Genomic DNA, 20,149 nt, shown 5'->3' on the forward strand with positions numbered 1-20,149 from the left:
CTCTCCAGGCAGGGCAGAAAGGTCAAAAATGGGGCCCAGAGCTCTCCCTCTTCAGCCCCTCCTCCCCCCAGCTCCGCCCCCTCCAGCTCCTCCTCCTCCCGGTCCCGCCGCGGCGCTTTCCCGCTCCTCCGCCCCCTCCAGCTCCACCCAGCCCCGCCCCCTCGGGCCCTGCCCCGACTCCGCCCCCTCCAGCTCCCTTCCACTCCGCTCCTCCTTTGGTCGACAGCCGCGCTTTCCCGCTCGCGTCGCAGCCTCCGGTGCCACCGCCGCCTCCGCCATGCCCAACATCGTGCTCTTCAGCGGCAGCTCGCACCAGGACCTGTCCCAGCGCGTGGCCGACCGGCTGGGCCTGGAGCTGGGCAAGGTGGTCACTAAGAAGTTCAGCAACCAGGAGACCAGGTGGGGGCCGCGCCGGCGGCCGGGCCGGGCCGGGGAGGGCGCTGGGCGCGCGGCTGCGGGGCCGGGCGGGGACCGTCGCCCGCCCGGGACCACTCCGCGGCCGCCCGCTCCCCCTTCCGGGGCGGGACGGCCACGACGCGGCCTCCGCGCCACCGCTGCGGCGCCCGGGAGACGCGGAGGAGGGCGGCCCCTGGCCCGGAAGGGCGACCTCGGGGCGGTCACAGCGTCGAGGAGAGGTGGGCGCAGGCCGGCGGGAACCGCCTCGGTGCCGGGCACGCGGCGAGGGACGCCCCTGGCTGTGCTCGTCCGGTTTCCCCGTCCCCTCCAGGCTGGTCCCAAACCCCGGGCGTGCGAGGGACGGCTCCGCCCACGTCCCCAGCCCCGGCAGCGCACTGCATTCACCTGGGGTCGTTCAAAAAGCTGCTTCCCCTCCCAGCCCCGGAGCTTCGGATCCCGCGGGCAGGGGGGGGGGGGGGGGGGGGTGGGTGGAAATCTGCGTTTTCAAAGCTGGCAGGTGACTCCCCAGCAGCCTGGGCGCGGATCTCTGGGTTGAGCAGAGGGGGTGTTTGTGCGGAGGGTTTAAAGAGCGCCAGAGCACCAGAGCGCACGTGCTGGTTCCCGTGGGCTTCCTCTCATTTTTCTGCCTCAAGGCCCTGGCCCGGCGTAACTGCCACCCGTGTCTCAGGTCCGGGAGCCGTGGTCGTCTCCGTTCCGTGAGGTCAAGCCGGCGCCCCCCCCCCCCCCCCCCTCGAATCGAGACAGGGCTCCGTTTTCCACCTGCCTGAGTCCGCAAAGCTCTTTGACCAGTTTCAAGTGGGTCTCCTTTTTAGCTCTCTCCCTTAAGTGTCCAGCACTGTACGCAGTTACTGATCATTTCTATATCTGGCACAAGTCCAAAGCAACCAACACTTTCAACAAGTGGTGCTAGAACAATCGGTGTGAGCTGCCAAAAGGGCAACAAAAACCATCTAGACTTCCCACCGTTTCAAAACTTAACTTGAAATGGATCGTAGACTTAAATGTAAAGCCTAGAACTAAACCTTTGTAGAAGAAAACCTTGATGACTTTTGGATTAGTCAAAAATGTCTTAGATACTGAGGAGTTAGATTCATACATATGGGGACGATGGTGTTTTGTTGAGTCAGCTTTATAGGATCTGTGAAGCCCTTCTTCCAGGTGGGAAATCAGTATACATACGTAGCCCTGTTGCTAATGTAAGTGAAGAAACGTTTGTGAGGGAGTAACAGGTACTATACCTGCCAGGAGTCCTTGAGCCAGACATTTCCGCTTTGCAGAGTTTAATACAGAAGTCTGGAAGCATGGTGGGGGGCTCTGGAAAAGGATAGTGCAGCTAGGTTTGAATGTTGTAATACCTTGCCAGTCCTATTCAAGTTTGAGTAGCTGTTAAGAGTGGGATAATAGTTTTTGTTCAGGAGGTGGCGTCGTGTAAGTAGAGGAGAAATTTCTGGGTGAGGTGGATTTTGAAAGCAAATATGTTGCCCTTCCATGTTCTCCCGGTGCAGCGCCATCCTTCACTGCTGGAGCATAGTTAATCTAGCTCAGAAGTCCTTTGCGAAGTCATTGTTGGATTTCTGCTCAAATGAAGTCTGGGAATTGCTTGTATAGTTACATTGTGTTTTTTTATTTTGTTTTTGTTTTTTAATTTTTTTTTTTAACAATTCACTCTTCAAAGATTTTATTTATTTAGAGGGAGCGAGAGCGTGCTCGAGAGCTCACGTGAGCAGGGGGAGGGGCAGAGGGAGAAAGAATCTCAAGCCGACTCTGAGCTGAGCTGAGCCCAGAGCCCAATGCGGGGCTCAATCCCAGGACCCTGAGATCCTGGGATGAAATTAAGGGTCGGACGCTTAACTGACTGAGCCACCTGGGCACCCCTGTTTTGTTTTTTAAGTAATCTCTACACCCAAGGAAGGGCTTGAACTCACGATCAAGACTCACATGCTCTCTGAGCCAGCCAGGCGCCCAACATTATGTTTTTATTATTTAGAATATAACAGGTTAGCTTCCTGACTTTTCTTTCCCATGAACTGTCTAGGTCCAGAGGTTGATTTTTACAAACAGTCCTCTCTGTACTAGGTATTGTACTTATGATCTGATTTTTACTGTGTGGCCCTAGAGATGAGAAACGGGGTAAAAGGAAGAGAAAATTTATTTAGTTCATGTAAGAGGCCCATTCCTGAACCTCTCCCCCGAGCCAGAACCAGAAATCTGCTTTGATGTCTCCTGGTCATCACTCCTTCCATTCCCTTTTTTTTTTTTTTAAGGTTTTGATTTTTAAGTAATCTCTATACCCAACGTGGGGTTCAAACTAAGAACTCCCAAGATCAAGAGTAGCATGCTTCTCCAACTGAGCCAGCCAGGCGCCCCTCCCCCCTCACTCCCCATTTTTTTTTTTTTTTTTAAGATTTTATTTATTGGGAGAACGCAAGCACAAGCAGGGGAAGTGGGAGAGGAGAAGCAGACTCCCCACTGAAGCAGGGAGCCCGATGCAGGGCTCGATCCCAGGACCCCAAAATCATGACCTGAGCCGAAAGTAGATGCTTAACCGACTGAGCCACCCAGGTGTCCCTCATTCCCCACTTTTAAAACACCACTTAATCAGACACAGGGCCTCCTGATTTTCCCTTCCATCTCTGAATCATTTTACTGATTTATTTGTTTGTTTGTTTTTAAGGATTTTATTTATTCATTTGAGAGACTGAGGGAGCATGAGTGAGCAGGAGCAGGGGGAGGGGGAGAGGGACAAGCAGACTCACCTCTGAGTGTAGAGCCTGATACAGGACTCCATCCCAGGACCCTGAGATCATGAGCTGAGCCACTCAGGCGCCCCTGCGAATCATTTTAGATATGCACAGAGATGTCTGCACCAGCTTCACTGTAGACCGCTGAAATCCCACAATGAAGGTGTCTGAAAGTCTGTTGTAACATTTTATTCTGGTCAGTTAAACTGCCCACGGAGTGGTTAGCTGTACTGAAAGACCCAAAGTTTTGGTTTTCTGTTGTGTAACAAATCACCCCAGAATTTAACAGCTTAAAACAGCAATTGTTTGACTCATAAACCTACAGTTTGGACAGCGCCCTGTGTGATGGCATCTGGGACAGTTAACTGGGGCTGGAGGGTCTGCTTCGAAGATGGCTTGCTCACATGGCTGGTAAGTCGGTGCTGGCTTTTGCCTGGCAGCATGGTCAGGAACCTGAGTAGCTCTCCACGGGGCTGCTTGAGCTTCCTTATAGCATGGAAGACAGGAAGTGCAAGTTGCCAGTCTGGTGAGGTCTGGGCCCTGAAGTTGGTGCATTGTCACTTCCATTGTCAAGCAGAATCCTCCCAAATCCAAGGGAAGGGGAGCAGAGACTCCACTTTTTTTTTTTTTTTTAAGATTTTATTTATTTATTTATTTGACAGAGAGACAGTGAAAGAGGGAACACAAGCAGGGGCAGAGGCAGAGGGAGAAGCAGGCTTCCTGCTGAGCAGGGAGCCCGACGCGGGGTTTGATCCCAGAGTCCCGGGATCACAACCCGAGCCGAAGGCAGATGCCCAACGACTGAGCCACCCAGGCACCCCCTTTTTTTATTATTATTAATTTATTTATTTTAGAGAGCTTGCTTCCCAGCAAGCAAGGGAAGGGCAGAGGCAGAAGGAGAGAGAGAAAATCTCAAGCAGACTCCTTACTGGGTGTGGAGCCCGACGCGGGGCTCAATCTCACGATCCTGAGATCATGATCTGAGCCAACACCAAGAGTTGGATGCTTAACCTGCTTAACCAGCTGAGTCACCTGGGTGCCCCTAGACTCCACTACTACTTATTTATTTTTTTTTTTTTTTGAGATTTTATGTATTTACTTGAGAGAGAGTGCGAGAAGGGGGCAGGAGCAGAGGGAGAGGCAGGCTCCACGCTGAGCAGGGAGCCCAATGTGGGACTCAATCCCAGGACCCTGGGATCGTGACCTGAGCTGAAGGCAGACACTTAACCAGCTGAGCCACCCAGGTGCCCCTAGACTCCAGTTTTTGATGGGAAAAGTTTTAAGGTGTCTGCAGCCATCTTTTAATTACCACTCCCGTTCATTGTTGAGTCACATAAACTCATCTGCCTTATTTTGGGATCTGTGAAGATTCTCCATCTGAACAGCAAAAGGATGCTGCCTTCTGGCCACAATTTTTAAAAGACCCTACAAGAAAGATCAGTCGTGATCATTTTTATGAGTAGAAGCAGGAATAGCTTTGGGGAGAAAAGTTGCCATGGTGATAGGACTTTTCCATCCTCTGCTGGACTGCTAATCATAAGGGGACTGAAGTTCCTGAAGAAAAATAGGCCAAAGAAGCAGGTCTTGGGGGATAAACAGTCATAACCTCAGAGGCTGGCAAATTTTTTCTGTAAGAGGCCAGATAGTGAATAGTGCCGGCTTGGCAGGCCCATGTCCCCCCGTGGCACTGCTGCATCTCAGCTGGGTGGGTCAGAAGTCTGCCGCGGGTTGGTGCATTCCTTTCTGGAGGCCCTAGGGGAGAGGCCATTCCCCGGCTTTTCTCGGCTTGGAGAAGCTGCCCGCAGTCCTTGGTCTCTTCTTCCAGCTTCAAAGCCAACAATATAGCACCTCCCCGACCCTGCTTCAGACCTCATATCTCTTTCTCTGCCCTCTTCTGTCTTCCTCGCCCATTTTAAGGACCCTTGTGATTGCATCGGGCCAACTTGAATAATCCAGGGAAGTCTCCCCATTTTAAGGTCAGCTGATCAATAACCTTAATTCTGTCTGCCCACTTGTTTTCCCCTTTGTCACGTAACTAACATACTCAGAGGTTCTGGGGCTTAGGACATAGACCTCTTTGTGGGGACCATTCTCAGCTTGTTGGTTGCAGATTGCTGTATAATACTGCGATTTCCAAATCGACTTTATTCCACAGTTGTTCACAAGGGAATTACGTTTAGCTCCTTAGAACTCAAAATAGGAGGGAGCATATAGAATTCTGTCAGTCTCATCCTGAGGGTGGCATTGTACTCCTTCCATTCATAGCAGAGAACATAGAAAAATAAGACCCACTGTTACCAAAACTCATTTTCAGATCAGTTCGCCTTGAAAAACTTCATTTTTGTGTTCTAATTATTCTAGTTGAAGTTGGATAGAAGCTTCTGGTAATTCGGCATACTACTGCATGGTATCCAAAATGTCGACTCATTTTAAAGTTGTTTTAGAAATAATTCGCTCTGTTGATAAAACAGTATCATTGGGTATAATTGGCTTCTGATAGTAGAAGGGATAAGGGTAATTATTTATGTACCTATCTTGTAATTTTAAAATAAGATTCGTTATACTTCTTTTTAGGGTGAGCCCATTTATAGTCCGTCTTACTGTAATGTGACATACGCTTTCCTAACAATCCTCATGCTATGCAAAATCATACAATAAAAAGCACAGGGTTTATGGGAAAACTGGGGTTGGGGGCACAGTACTCAAACTTCTTCAGTAACTTATTTTAAAAAGATGGGAATATAATAGAAATGGTAAAACACTACACATACTATTACAGGTTTAAAAGATAGTGGGGCGCCTGGGTGCCTCAGTCCGTTAAGCATCTGCCTTTGGCTTAGGTCATGATCCCAGGGTCCTGGGACGAGCCTCACATCGGGCTCCGTGCTCAGCAGAGAGTCTGCTTCTCCCTCTCCCTCTGCCCCTCCCCCCTGCTCGTTCTCTCTCTCTCTCTCTCTCTCTCTCTCTCTCAAATAAATAAACCTTTAAAAAAGATAACAAACACTGTAGTAAGTATGGCACTTTCCATTGAAAAAGACCTACAGCTTCCTTGTGGGAAGTGGGTCTTGGAAGGGCTGTAGCTTTTGGGTTCTTGTGAGGCGATGGAGGGAGGGTGATCTGAAGTTGTGTGGAAAATGGTGATACCACATGTGGATGGGTGTGGCTGTGGTGCTGGTGGGGAGCGTGCGCGCATGTGCAGAGTAGTTCTAAGTGGCTCCATTCAGCTGGGTGCAGTGCAGTTTTCTGCATTCTTATCTCAGGATGAAAGGTGGTATGGAAGCAAATGCAGAATTCATATTATGCTCCAGTTGTTCCTAATGTATCAATTGGAACAACGTTGTAGCAGAGCTGAAGGTCTCCTTGGTTCTTGGCCCTACTCTGGCAAGGACCTGCCCCAGCACACAGCATTATTTCACTTTTCTTCCGCCGGAAGGCACATGCCAGGGATAGGCTGGCTTGCTCTCATGTTGAACACTCAGCATTCTCTGCCCAAAACAGAAATTTTCTGACGTGCAATTTTCAAAGACTTTTGAGGCTCCTCTTTCTTTACTCTTTCTCCAGAAGCTACTGGAGGATGCCAACCAGCAAAACAAAGAAGTACAGCAAGAAAGAGGATACAGAAAGTGGGAAATTGAGTGCGGGGGAGGGGTGGTGGGATTCCCCGGGGGGCATCTGTGCAGAGGCAGAAGGAGAACCTGCGTTAACCAGCGGCGGGAGACGACACGGGCAAGCCAGTGAGCTGGCGATCACACTTGGTGTGAATTTGTATTCACTACTTAGAAAACTTAGCAGGTGAAAAGGTAGGATAGTATACTCCAGGGACAACAAATCACCAAAAGTTATGTGTAAGAGGGAAATCTAATCTTGGGTTTAAGTTTGCTTTATGGCTCAGCTCTGAATAGCACTTACAGGGTTAAAAGTGGCCGTCCTGTTTGGTTAGAAGATTGATCTGTGTTGGGATGGTGGGAGACCAGAAGGCTGCAGGGGATGCGGGCGATGGGGGGCGTGGTGTGGGGATAGTTACGTCCTCATCTTCATAGCAAGAAGTCAACACTTGATGCCTAAAATGAAAACTCAAGATGAAGCAATAGAAACGTACAAATTGGAGACTTGAAGATAAATGCCTGAGAACCATAGCAAGAGTTGAAAGTTGCCTCTGAAATGTTTGTTACAAGGTTTACAGAATGACTAGAATTTTTTAAGCAGTGTGTATATGTAACTTCAATAAAAATAAAACTCAGTATACTATTTAGCAGAAAGAAGTTAATATAGCAGGACTGAGACATTTCTGACGAGCATGTAAGATCCCCTCCTATGTGAAAAAGTTCAGTTTGCGAGGTGGTCCTCAGCTGGCCTTTGGGAACCTTGTGTTTGAAAGGCTCGCTCTACCTAACTGCACAGTGTGGTTAAGGTGGAACCCCTGGAGGTCTGGGATTTTGGTCCGTGCCAGGCAGATGGAGCCCGTGTGACCAGCCCGCCAGTAAGAGCCTGGGCACCGATGAGCTTCCCTTGTGGACAGCACTTAGGACATATTGTCACGGCACGTGGCTGGGGAATGAAGCCCGACCCGTGCCACTCCACCGCAGGGTGACTCTTGGAAGCTTGCACCTGGTTGCCCACGGAGGTTGCTCCTCGCACCTTTTCCCTTTGCCCGTTTTGCTTGTGGTAAATCATAGCCACGAGCACCGCTGTATGGCGAATCCTCACCCCCCCGCCCCCGGTGGGGCTCCAGGGGACCTCCAAGACGCAGACGTATCTTACTGTTAGCGGATGGCCTTTTTCTTTTCGTAGTGTTGAAATCGGTGAAAGCGTGAGGGGCGAAGATGTCTACATCATCCAGAGTGGCTGTGGGGAAATCAACGACAACCTGATGGAGCTCCTCATCATGATCAATGCCTGCAAGATCGCGTCGTCATCCAGGGTGACCGCCGTGATCCCTTGTTTTCCGTACGCGCGACAGGATAAAAAGGACAAGGTATGAGACTTGTGTCCTGTTGGCAGAACTGCTCTGGGGTAACATCTACGGTTTTTCCCCCTCACATATTAGCTCAGGATATCTGGAAAATGTTTGCTTTCTATTTTAATGATCGAGGAAAGAAGCCTTCTCATCTTGGCTTTTCAAAGGTTTGTCTTTGAACCTGCCATCATGTTCATATTTATAGAAACAGACAAGGCATATGTTTGTAGGCATTAGGATAGCATATAGCCCTGGTGATGAAATTGTTGTGTATCTTTATGGTGATGGATAGAACGAAAGGCACCCACACCCGCCCCTCCCCCCCGCACCCCCCAGTGAGTACGTCAGACTGGGGAAGTGGAATCCGATCACTGGACTGGATCAATGCCCGTATTTTGGTTGTGAGTCTGTACTCTAGTTTTGCAAATGTTACCACGAGGAGAAACTGGGTAAAGGGCACAGCCGGATCTCTGAATTGTTTCTTACAACTGCATATGAATCTGCAGGTCTCTCAAGGTAAACAATTTCATTTAAAAAATACACCATTACCTCTTTTTAACCTTTCCAGAAGAACGAAGTTAATATTGTTGACTTTTTCTTTGAGCCACACTAGCACTATGTGAGGCTGTGTGCCTTTCTAGAAGAAATTAAAATAGTCCTTTCCTTCGAGAAAGCTCAGAGAAGTTGGAATTTGAGGGGAACTTGGGAGGGATTGTATTTGTTCGCCAGGGCTGCTGTAACAAATGACCACAAACAGGGTGGCTGAAAACAACTGAAACCTGTTCTGTCACAATTTGGGGGCCAGGCATCAGAAAACAAGGGTTGCACTCCTTATGAAGACTCTGGAGGGGAAGCCTTCTTTGCCTCTTCTGGTTTCTGGTGGCTCCTGGCATTCCTTGGCTTCCGGTAGCATCACTCCCATCCCTGCCTCTTTCTTCACATGGCTGCCTTCCCTTTGTCTCTGTGTGTGCTTCCCTCTTTTTAAAAAAAGACAGTCATTGGATTAGGACCCACCCTAATCCAGAGTGATCTCATTTTGATCTTTACCCTAGTTCGATCTGTAAACACCTTCTTTTTAAATGAGGTCACATTCCAAGGTTCTGGGTGGATGAGTTTTGGGGGGATATCACTCAAACCACGATAGGCATCAGCTCTTAAGCTGTTACCTGCTTTAGGTCTTATGGATAGATAGATGTTCATCAGGTTCTCCATGAATCCTTCAGTTGACAAGACACATGGCTGTTCTGTGACATGACTAAACATGACAGAAGTTCCCCCCGATAACACCTCTGTTTATCTCCCTAATTCATTTTCTGAGACAACACACATTTCCAAACAGCACACAAGATTCCCTCCTATATGAAAAAAATTCCTTTATAAATTTGAATTCCTATACCAAGGCCCCCCTAAATTTTAATGCCTCTTCAGGTGTGGTTCCAGACCCCATGCTGAACACAGCTGTCAGTTAATTTCTCACTAGAAATTTGATCTCCAGAACTCCATTCTGCAATTGAGTTATGGTTTACCCTGCATAGATTAGAAGGGGTCGGCAAACTTCTGTAAAGGGGTGTAGGGTCTCTGTGGCAGCAGCTGAGCTCTGGTGTATCTCAAAGACTCGGACGATATGTAAATGATGGGTGTGGCTGTATGCCGATGAGACTTTTATGTATGGACAGTGAAATGTGAGTTTCATATCATTGTCACATGCCGTGAAATGTTCTTCTTTTGATTGATTTCTTCCTGCAGCTATTTAGTGATGTAAAAACCATTAATAGCTCACGAGCAGTACAGAAGCAAGCGGCTGCCTGGATTTGGTCCGTAGGCCAGCTGGCCAGCCCTTGCGTTAGAGCCCTGATTGGGTGATCGGGTGTGCGTGCGTGTGAGGGGGTGTGACTCTGCGACTGTGTGTATGTATCACTTGGTGATTTAGATACAGCTAAGGGCAGCCCAGACCTTAGGTCACATAGACTGCTGTGAAGCATATGACCTCCGCCTTGTTATTTATGGAGCATTTTTTATTCTAACTTGATTGGAAAGTTCTCTGTGCGTTTTTGGCTGCAAAATTTCCATTTATTTTTGTCCCATCAGCACAGTCTCTTGTCCCGTTCGTGTGTGTCATAGGACTGTGGAACATCTTCATTTTTGTCTGTGTCCTAAAGAAGCCAATGATGATTGTGCTCTTTTCTCTTCCGTGTAGCAAGAGGCTCAGCGAATTCTGTATTCTGTCATTTGCCATCAGGTTCTCCTTTCACTTGTAGTAACTTTTGCATTTGGTGCTCAGATAGGCAGTGGATTGTATCTTCTTGAGTAACTGAATATCCTTTTGCTGTTACATGGTCCCTGTCCCAGGCCCAGCGGCCTAGGGAGGGGAGCCCTAACTTCTCCTTAACTGATAACCAGTGGTGACTCCTACGGCTTTCGTTTGCAAGTATCCAATCTGCAGTCACCTTTGTTTCCAAGGTGGTATTTTCAAACTTCGTTGCTCATGTTTATTCCTAATGAAGTCTTCGGGGTGCAGGGAAACTAGCCCTGCTTGGCCCTGGCCCTGCGTGCGGACCTGCCTCCCACCAGCAGTGCCCCCTGCCGCCGTACAGCGGTCCTCTCCCACGGGGGTACCTGCTCTGTGGGGGGGTGGCTTCCCACCAGCTCTCTGTCCTGCTTCCTAGTGTCGCACACTTGGGCGGGTATTCCGTTCGGGCCGTTTTGAGCACCTGTCTCTCTCTTTCCTTTCGCTCTTTCTGAATCACTTTGCTCTAAGTGTGTTTCTTGGAAACAAGCTGGTAGCTGTTTTTAGTGTTTAACCCCCATCAGACAGTTCCAGACTTAACTGCTGATGGACGAGATAAGACGTTCGTTGTCAACAGCACAGAAGCAGGGAGGTGGACACGGGGTTGAGAGGCCGCACAGATAGCAGCAGAGGGAGGCCTGAGGGCAGAAATTGTGTGGCTTATTGTCAGAGAAAACTGATGAGCGGAGAAGGAATGCTGGAGGGCTGTGTTCCGTTTCTGGAGCTGCTTTTATAAATGACTAAACCGGGGGGCTTAGAACGACAGAAATGTCTCTCACCGTTCTGGAGGCCAGAGGTCAAAAATCGAGGTGTGGCAGAGCCAGGCGGGTCTGGAGGTTCTAGGGGGGGATCCTTCCCGCCTCCGCAGCTTCTGGAGGCTGCCTCGTTCCTTCGCTTGAGGCCACATCCCTCCAGCCTCTGGTTGTGTCTTCACTTGGCTTCTTACCTCTGTGAACAATCTCCCTCTTGAAGTGAGTGTAACAAGGGATTAAGTAAGTGCTTAAGAGAAATGGCCTGAGCCTGTGAGCAAACTACGTTTATCAGTAACTGGGCTGAGGTGAGACCCAGAATGATGGGAAAACCTTTCTTCCCCCTTTGTGCCCTGCTTAGGTAGGCCAAGGGCCAGGTAGTGTTTGAATGTGACAGGAAGTCATGGGCCACACTTGCTCTCTGGGCTCAGAAAGCAAAGCCTCCTCAGCCACAGGAGGAACCCTGGGCGGCACCCCCCCCCCCCCGCATCCCGGGTTTCTCTTTTCCTTTTCTTTCCCACAGGACCGTGCTGCCCATGATGTCTGAGACGCAATGAAATTCACTGTAATCGACCTATTCAGAGTTAGCTGCAAAGAAGCCCAGAAAAACCTAGAGCCTTTTAACTGTATTCAAAACCTGCTTCATTATTTATTTATTTGACAGAGAGAGAGACAGTGAGAGAGGGAACACAAGAGGAGGAGTGGGAGAGGGAGAAGCAGGCTTCCCACAGAGCAGGGAGCCCGATGCGGGGCTCGATCCCAGGACCCTGGGATCATGACCTGAGCCGAAGGCAGACGCTTAACCGACGAAGCCACCCAGGCGCCCCATTATTTTTAATCTTACTGCTGCTTCTTAAGCAAGCCCCGCACATCTGTAAAATTTTATTTTTGGCTTCGTTGGTATGTACAAGAAACCAGGGACTGGTTCTGAAGGTGAAGGAATGGTTTCATAAATCATGACACATCGGCACATGTGGTCTGACCCGGAGAAAGGAAGATGATGTAGTATGAATCGTAAAACGCATGGCGTAGCGTCGTCTGAGCTTTGGGGTTACAACTTTGGGAACAAGTGGACTCAGGTTTGAATTTCAGCATCATGATTCACTCAGCTTGTGCTTTGTAACAGTAGCTTAAACTCTGTGTGTGTTTAGTTTTCTCATCTATAAATTTAACGATAGCATTTGCTACTATTTCTAACGTGCTTCGCATGTAATAAATACATGGGTAGGCAGACTTTTTCCAAAAAGAGCCAGGTGTCAAATTTTTAGACTTGGTGGGCCCCCAGATCTTTTGGACTAGGTCAGCTCCACCATTTTGGCACAAAAGCAGCCATATATGATATGTAAGTGAAGGGATGTCTGTTTGTGTTCCAATAAAATTTTATTTATGGGTGCGGGAATAGGAATTTCTTTTTTTTTTTTTCTTTTTTAAGATTTTATTATTAGAAAGAGCACAAGCAGTGGGGGGTGGTGGCAGAGGGAGAGGGAGAAGCAGACTCCCCGCAGAGCAGGGGGCCCGATGTGGGGCTCGATCCCAGGACCCTGGGACCATGACCTGAGCCGAAGGCAGCTGCTTAACGACTGAGCCACCCAGGCGCCCCTGGAATAGCAATTTCCTATGCTTTTCAAATGTCACAAAACGTTCTTTGTTTGCTTTTCAGCCTGTGAAAAATGTAAAAACCATTCTTAGCTCACAGGTTGTACAAAAACAGAGCACAGGCTGGCTTTGTCCCCTGCGATGGCAGAGACCCCTTCCCTGGTTCACACAGTCTGACGTGGGCAAAGCTGGAAAGCATTACTTCCGAGGGGGTAGAGGACTTGTAGCTTTTTTCACAATCGTTTTCAAGGTTATGTTCTCTTTTCAGTTATCAAATTGTTTCTTTTTATTTTTTAACCGGAAACATTGAGAACATTTGTCCTGACATTGGTTTCTCCAATATTATAAATTTGTAAAGCCCATCAAATTTACACTTTTAGCAGGGTGGCATCTGGTACATTGAATAAGGTCTGGACTATCCCAAGAGTCTTTATCATGATTGGCCTGGCTCGCCAAATGTTTGATCTTTCTCCGTGTTTCATCGGGGGAGTTGAACGTTTCACTTTTGGTTACTGTACCTTGCTGCTACCTTTGTGGAAATGTCATAATTATTCTCTTAGTGGCTGTAAAGTCAGTTAACTTGCAAATCATCTTTCCTGCAAGATTCAGTTGGGTCTTGAGCCAAATTCCTAGTACAGAATGCAAACTTGTAAGCAAGGTCTGGAGAAGGAAATCAGGAAGTATGAGTTTAGACATTACCTGTGGTTTGGATCTCAGAAGCAGGAAATGCTGGATGCCACGGAGGAATGTTTTTGCCAGTTACAAAATTATAGGAAGAGCCCCACTTTGACAAGCGTTGAGAATCAGATTGTATCACAAAGAAGTCCCAGTGATCAGTTTGTTCTTTTCATCATCCCTGAAATCATGTTAGACTAAATAATTCTCACAGTCACTGAGGCAAATAACTAAGTCTTGAAAACTCGATGTGATTGAGATTCTCTTGTTAAGTATTTACCGAAGAGCTGCGGTATGTAGGGTACAGAGCTGTGAGCTGCAGAGGATGTGAAAATCTCCAAAACCAATTCTTTGCCCTTGAGGGATGCCTAATCCAGCTGTGAGCTATGATATCCGTACATATCACATCTTCCAATGTCAGTCTTTCAGCGGCTGGCATAAGGTGGTCCCCATTGGTAGTGGCCCAGTGCTCAGCCAATGCAGTGTCCCTTTAGAATGGACAGACCATTTCTCTCTGGAGTTGTCAGAGCATCACAGCGTTTGGAGATTTGAACCAGACCTGGAGGGTCAAATGCAGTGGCCCAGCGGAGGCATGGTAGCGAGGCGGACGTGTGGGTGTAGATGGCAAGGCTTAAATTGTTCTCTAGAAGAGGGAGAGAGTGGGCCCAGTGCAGATTGCAGGGAGGACCCTTGGAGCCAGGCTGGTCAGGGTCTTTTTTGTTTGTTTTGTTTTGTTTTGTCTTTTTGTTTTTTTAAGATTTAGTTATTTATTTGAGAGAGAGCAGGTGAGCGAGCGCGAGTGGGGTGAAAGATAGAGGGAGAAGCAGACTCCCCGCTGAGCAGGGATCCTAATGCAGGGCTCCATCCCAGGACCCCCGGGATCATGACCTGAGCCGAAGGCAGATGCTTAACCAACTGAGTCCCCCAGGTGCCCCGAGGTCGGGGTCTTTTTATCCCAAAGGCAGTGTGGAACAGAACAGGGAGTTAAACAATGAAAACATGAATTATGGTATGTAGTTAGTTGAGAAAGTTGAAAAATGTAAAAGAATAGAATATTTTCCCATAATTTCACTTTCTGGAAACATCTACCATTAACATTTTAGGGTGTTTCTTCTCATTCCTTGTGTGTTGGAAAAAATGTGTGTGTGTGTGTTACATATGTATTGCTAACCTTAAAAGTGAAACTGCCAAGTTATTTTACCAGCAAAAGGTAGGTTTATTCGAGAATTTAAAAAAACCATCGGCAAGTCTGGAGGACAAAGGAGAGGGACACTTCTGAAGGAGCAACGGGGGAAAGTTGGGAGGGCTGTTATGAGATAAAAGGCTATGGGAGGAAAGTGGGAGTTTGCAGTATAGTGGCTTTCCATCAGCGGAGCTGTTGCCAGGAATGAGGAGACTGTTTCTTCCTCCTGCTGGAGTAGCGAAGTAGTATAGTATCCACATGCAAGGTCAAACCCCCCCCCCCCTTCCTGTTGGGTCTGCAATTGACTAGGAGTGGGAGGGCATGAGAGCTCCCCCTCCCAAAACCTTCTGACTCCATTTTAATGAGGGTTCCATTACTAATGTTCTTATTTCCCGCTTTTGATCAAGATCTTCCCTTGGAAGCGTCACTGATCGGCAATCAGGTTCTGTATATTTAGTGGGTTTTCTCTCTTGAGTGCCAGCAAGGACCTTTCCTGGCTGTCGGGTCTCCCGTCGGAGGGAAAGCGTGCGGCAGTTGGAAAGCACTTAAGCCCCACTGAGTCCAGGGAGCGTTAGAAGAGACCAAGTCTCAGGCATTTCCTATCTGAAGTCTGTCTCTTCTCCAGATTGTGAGCCCGGAGCCGGCACCACCTTACTGGGCATGTCCTTTCTGCCGAAGATGGAGAGACGATACCCAGTCCAAACTAACATGACAGAACCAACTGTATGTTGGTTCTAAACCAGAACCCTAGGTCTGAAAATATTTACTGGCTCTTACTTGGATTTGGGGAAGAAAGGTTTCTCCCTATGAAGGCCATCCCAAGTCCCGTTTGCCTCCTGAAATGGCTATGACATAAAAGGGAAATAGTGCGAGAGCGTAGTGCGTGGGATATCCGAGTCCATTTGGGAAGCTCCAGTAGGCATACAAACATGAAGCAATAGTTAATGGACCCTTTTTGCAAGAACAGCAGAACTTTAAGGACATCTCAGAACAGTGTGGTTACCTCAAAAGAGCTGTTTAGAACCGTGTGCGTTATCAATAATAGCGTCTAAAGTTGTGATTTCAGAAACTATGAATTTGGATGAGAATCCAGGGTCAGTTCATAGTTTGGATAAAAGAAAGACTTGTGAACTCTGAGCCTTGTCACCCTTGGGAAAGGCTCACAGGATCCTAATGAGGCTGTTTCCTTTTTTGCAAGAGATTGGGAAATGCCGATCAAGGGCATTTTCTTGACACAAAAGAGATGGAAGCAGCGACGGTGAGGATGGGGTCTACAGGCCTGGTCCGGACAGCCTGGGGACGCGGTCTCTGCCGGTGTTGTCTGTTTCAGTTCCGGGCAGTCCTGGCTTTCACGTCATCAGATGGCGTGCAGGTCCAGTCAGGGGCTGGTGCTTGCTTTAGATGGGGCGCGCGGGTCCAGGAGTCTGTTCCCTGCAGAGCAGGGTTGGTGAGCAGTCCCTGATGAGGGCCTTTCCGACGAGGCTCGAGAATTGTTTTGGAGGTGTCCTTTCCAAGCGACGAATTCTCCAGGTTGTGAAGGGTGATGACGTAAGGTCGTTGTCTGCGGGGAGTGCACAGTGAAGACGTAACTAGACCTTTACGATATTGAAGGTCTCTCCTTTCATCAGCTGTGGGGCCAAAGGTGCAGGGGCCAAACGCACGGTCATCCTAGGACTATCTCCAAGGGCGGGAGTGCATGAGTTCCAAAGGGGGAGAGGATCTGCAGTCTGGAAGGATCTATGGCAATGCCTTCGGCCAAGGTATTTGGAGAGTCTATAACATTTTGCCACTGGAGTCTTAACGGTGTCCTTAGTGCATTCGAGCAGCCCTGAGGATTGAGGACGGTATGGAAAACGTTTGTGTAAAGCCAGCCACAGCACCCAGACTTACAGAAGCACCTGACTGGTAAAATGGGTGCCCTGGTTACTGTGTAGTTCAGGAGGGGTTCCCCGGGCAGGGCTCCTTTTTTTTTTTGCTAGAACTAGTATTTTTTTTTTTTTTTTAAGATTTTTTATTAGACAGAGAGAGAGCACAAGTAGGCAGAGGGGCAGGCAGAGGGAGAGGGAGAAGCAGACTCCCCGCTGAGCAGGGAGCCCGACGTGGGGCTCGATCCCAGGACCCTGAGATCATGACCTGAGCTGAAGGCAGACGCTTAACCGACTGAGCCACCCAGGCGCCCCTTTTCTGCTAGAATTTTAGCCACCGAAGAGGCACTGGCCTGTCTACAAGGGAAGCTTCAGTCCAGTGAGAAAAGAGACGAACCATGATGAAAACATGCTTGTATCCGTGAGACGGCGGGGAGCTGCATGAAATCCTCAAATGGTCCATTGGGCAATTTAAGATGTTTTCCAGGATTGTATTTTGGACAAGTGGAACATGCAAAGTAGACCTTTTCGCAGCCTTTTTAATACTTTCCCGTCAACATCGGTTCACGAATGCTCTCGTTTTGTCAGTAGACCCATGGTTTAATGCGCATGTGGTTGGAAGTAGTGGGAATTGTGGAATTTGTGGTAGGACCGGATGGTTATTTGGTCGAAGCCAGAGCTTGCTTTCTTTATCGAAGCAAGAAGTTACTAGATGTCCAGTGTTGTTTCTCCTTTTCTGGGGCCAATTGTTGGGCATCTCTGGTCAGTTTTTCTAATTTGTCCTTTGAGAGAACATCCCTTTGGAACACAACAGGGGTCTGGCTGTCAGTCTCCTTGAGAGCAGCATTTTTTTGGTGGAAATATCAGCAAGGTGATGTCCGTTGGCCTGCGGGGAGCTGGGTCTGGAATATCTAGGAACCTTCATAGCCAGAGCTGCCGGCAAAAGTGCGGCACCCAATAAATTTTGGACATAGGAACCGTTTTTAATCTTAGCCCCATTGGATGTTGCTGCCATAACATTCCAAAATCATGAGCTGCCCCAGAGGCACACTGACTATCAGTATAAATGTATGTGGTTTTGCCCTTGGCGAAAATACAGGCTTGAGTAAGAGTGTAGAACCCAGCCTCGTTGTGCTGAAGTAGCTGAAGGTAAAGGTGACAAACCTCCGTGACTTCAGAGGGAGTTGGAAGAGCATGCCCAGCACGGTGTTTACCATTTTTATTCATTAAGAACCATCAGTAAACCGTGAAAAGTCTGCATCAGTTAGAGGAGTTTCCCGTGAATTGTCACGGGCGGTCAAAAGGAGATCTTCAGCCTTAGGCAGTCGTGGGGGGTTTCCTCAGTGGAAGGGGGGGAGGAGGGCGGCAGGGGTAGGGCATTCCCTTACCTCTCGCATACAAAGAGGAAAAAGGCAGGTTGGTAATTAGGATGTCAAGGGGGCAGGGGCTTTACTTTGTTAGACTTAGCTTTCAAGTCCCAAAGGCTCTGTCATGCCCCTCTTTGCAAATACTAGGGTTCGGTTTGTCAGTTCTTAGTAAAGGGCGTAGCGGCTGAGCCAAGCCGTGTGAGAGAAGTTTGGAATCCCAGTTTCGACAAGAGCCAGCCAGTCCCAAGAAAGCCTCATAACTGACTCTGAGTTTTAGGTTCTGGGAAATTCAGGATGCCTCGGAGTCCACCCAGATCCAAATCTGGTCTGTGTTTCTGAGATCACGTACCCTAAATACCAAACCCGAGTTTGAACAAAGTGCAGTTTTTCTTTGCAGACTTCGATGTCCCTTTAAGGCCACAAGTTTTAACAGGTGGATGCCGTCTTCCTGTGAAGCGGCTTGAGAAGGGGGACAGAAGCAGATTGGCTGTGTATTGTGACAAAGTAGAGCTTGCAGAAAACTCTGTATCCTCTCAATCAGCTTTTAAGGTTTGTAAAAAGTTAGGAAGGACTCTGTGTAACCCTGGGGCATTACTGTCCAGGTATATTGCCATTCTTCCCAAGTGATAAAGATACTGGCTGTCCTTATCAGCTGGGATACCAAAAAAATGCACCGCATGGGTCAGTTACAGTAAAGAATTTGCTTTCGGTGGGAATGGATGTCAGTGAGGCATGCGGGTTGGGAACGACAGGGTGCCAAGGGATACCAGTGGTATTTACTGCTCGGGGGTGCTGGATACACCTCCATTCTCAGCTGCTGGGTTCTCTCACAGGTAAAATTGGGGTGTTACAGGGATAACGAAGCCCTGAGCCTTGTAATCTCTGTATGAACTGTTTTAATACTCCGAGGCGGGGGCCTGCTTTAGAGCCGTGGTGTCCGTAGGCACAAACACAGATTTATTCCCAATCTGGATAGTGGTTTCTGCAAGCCGATTAGAGGGAGGATTGGGAAGAGCCCCTGTAGTTCCTGGTAGCCCCGTTGTAGAGAGCAAGATGGAGGCACTCGTGTCAAGCAGGGGCCCGTGTCTAGTGGTGATACAGGCAGTTAAGCATACCGCAGCTCCCAGATATCGCCGAGACCAGCACCAACTGACGACACCCCAGAACTCGTAACAAGCAGAAGCAGAGAAGTCTGCAGGGGCCCAGGACTGATTTGATCCCTTTAAAAAGGGGAGTATTTTTGCAGCAGTCAGACTCCTCAGACATGACCCCTCTGTGTCTAACCACTTAAAAACACCTGTTGCCGAAAGCTGTGCCCGATGAATCTCTGAACAGAACTGAGATCCTCCACTGCTTGAATATCAGAAAAAGTGAGTGCCGAGAGCCGACCTGGCCTGGACTGACACCTTATCTCAACTACGCGCCCATAGACTGACTACGTGTTTGGTTCCTTCACTTCCTGCCCCCTGTGTTATCTTCTTTGTTGTGTGGTTTGTCTTCTGTCCTGCTCTGTGTGCCATGTAAGAAGCCAGGTTAACCACGTGGTGAAATGTCACTGAGTTGGGAATCCTGAAGCTGCTCTGTAATTACGTTCACCTTGCTTTGGGACTGAATAGGGCTGACACTGCAGAAAGACAACACCTCGTGTGTGCGCCTTCACAGTGTGCTCAGGACACTTGGCGTGGCGGGGGCGGGATGCCACGTCATTGACTCGTGTGGTAGAAAATTTAGAAGAATCAGGGGCGCCTGGGTGGCTCAGTCGGTTGAGCGGCTGCCTTCGGCTCAGGTCGTGATCCTGACGTCCTGGGATCGAGCCCCGCGTCCGGCTCCCTGCTCAGCGGGGAGCCTGCTTCTCCCTTTCCCTCTGCCTGCCACTCTGCCTACTTGTGCTCTCTATCTCTCTGTCAAATAAAAAAAAAAAAGAAAATTTAGAAGAATCAGAAAAGACCCCCAGACGCTTGCTTTACTTGACCATAGCAGAACTAAAAATAATAAATTGGGGAATACATTTATGTGAATATAGACTTTTCCAGGCGTCTCACTGACGGTGAGACCCTAAGGTAGCAGCAAGGCCAGTGAAGCCGAGACCGGTGCTGTGCAAGGAGCAGTCGACAGTGGAAGCCCGTCCGGGGTGCACCCCTCTGCAGGCCGGGCACGAGGTGGAACTAGCCAGAGCCGAGACCAAGGGAGATGGCCTCAGAAAGGCACTTGGAGGGGCGCCTGGGTGGCTCAGTCGTTGGGCGTCTGCCTTTGGCTCGGGTCGTGATCCCAGGGTTCTGGGATCGAGCCCCGCGTCAGTCTCCCTGCTCCGC

The 20,149-nt window shown here is 48.9% G+C and overlaps 1 protein-coding gene across 2 annotated transcripts in view; it reads left to right on the forward strand.

Annotated features, from left to right (window-relative positions):
• The window catches only part of PRPS2 (phosphoribosyl pyrophosphate synthetase 2), a 48,687-nt gene that overhangs the window by 11,345 nt on the left and 17,193 nt on the right, over positions 1–20,149 (forward strand). Inside the window, exons 1-2 of one of the 2 annotated variants that reach the window (XM_032391151.1) lie at positions 196–399; positions 7,950–8,133. In XM_032391151.1, coding sequence (XP_032247042.1) covers positions 278–399; positions 7,950–8,133 — 306 coding nt within the window. In that variant the 5' untranslated portion in view covers positions 196–277. Of the gene's footprint in view, positions 1–195; positions 400–7,949; positions 8,134–20,149 lie in introns of those variants that run through there. The other variant, XM_032391152.1, reaches the window with a different exon arrangement.

This window comes from Phoca vitulina, unplaced genomic scaffold (assembly GCF_004348235.1).
Source record: "Phoca vitulina isolate PV1807 unplaced genomic scaffold, GSC_HSeal_1.0 scaffold60, whole genome shotgun sequence".
Taxonomy (NCBI): domain Eukaryota; kingdom Metazoa; phylum Chordata; class Mammalia; order Carnivora; family Phocidae; genus Phoca; species Phoca vitulina.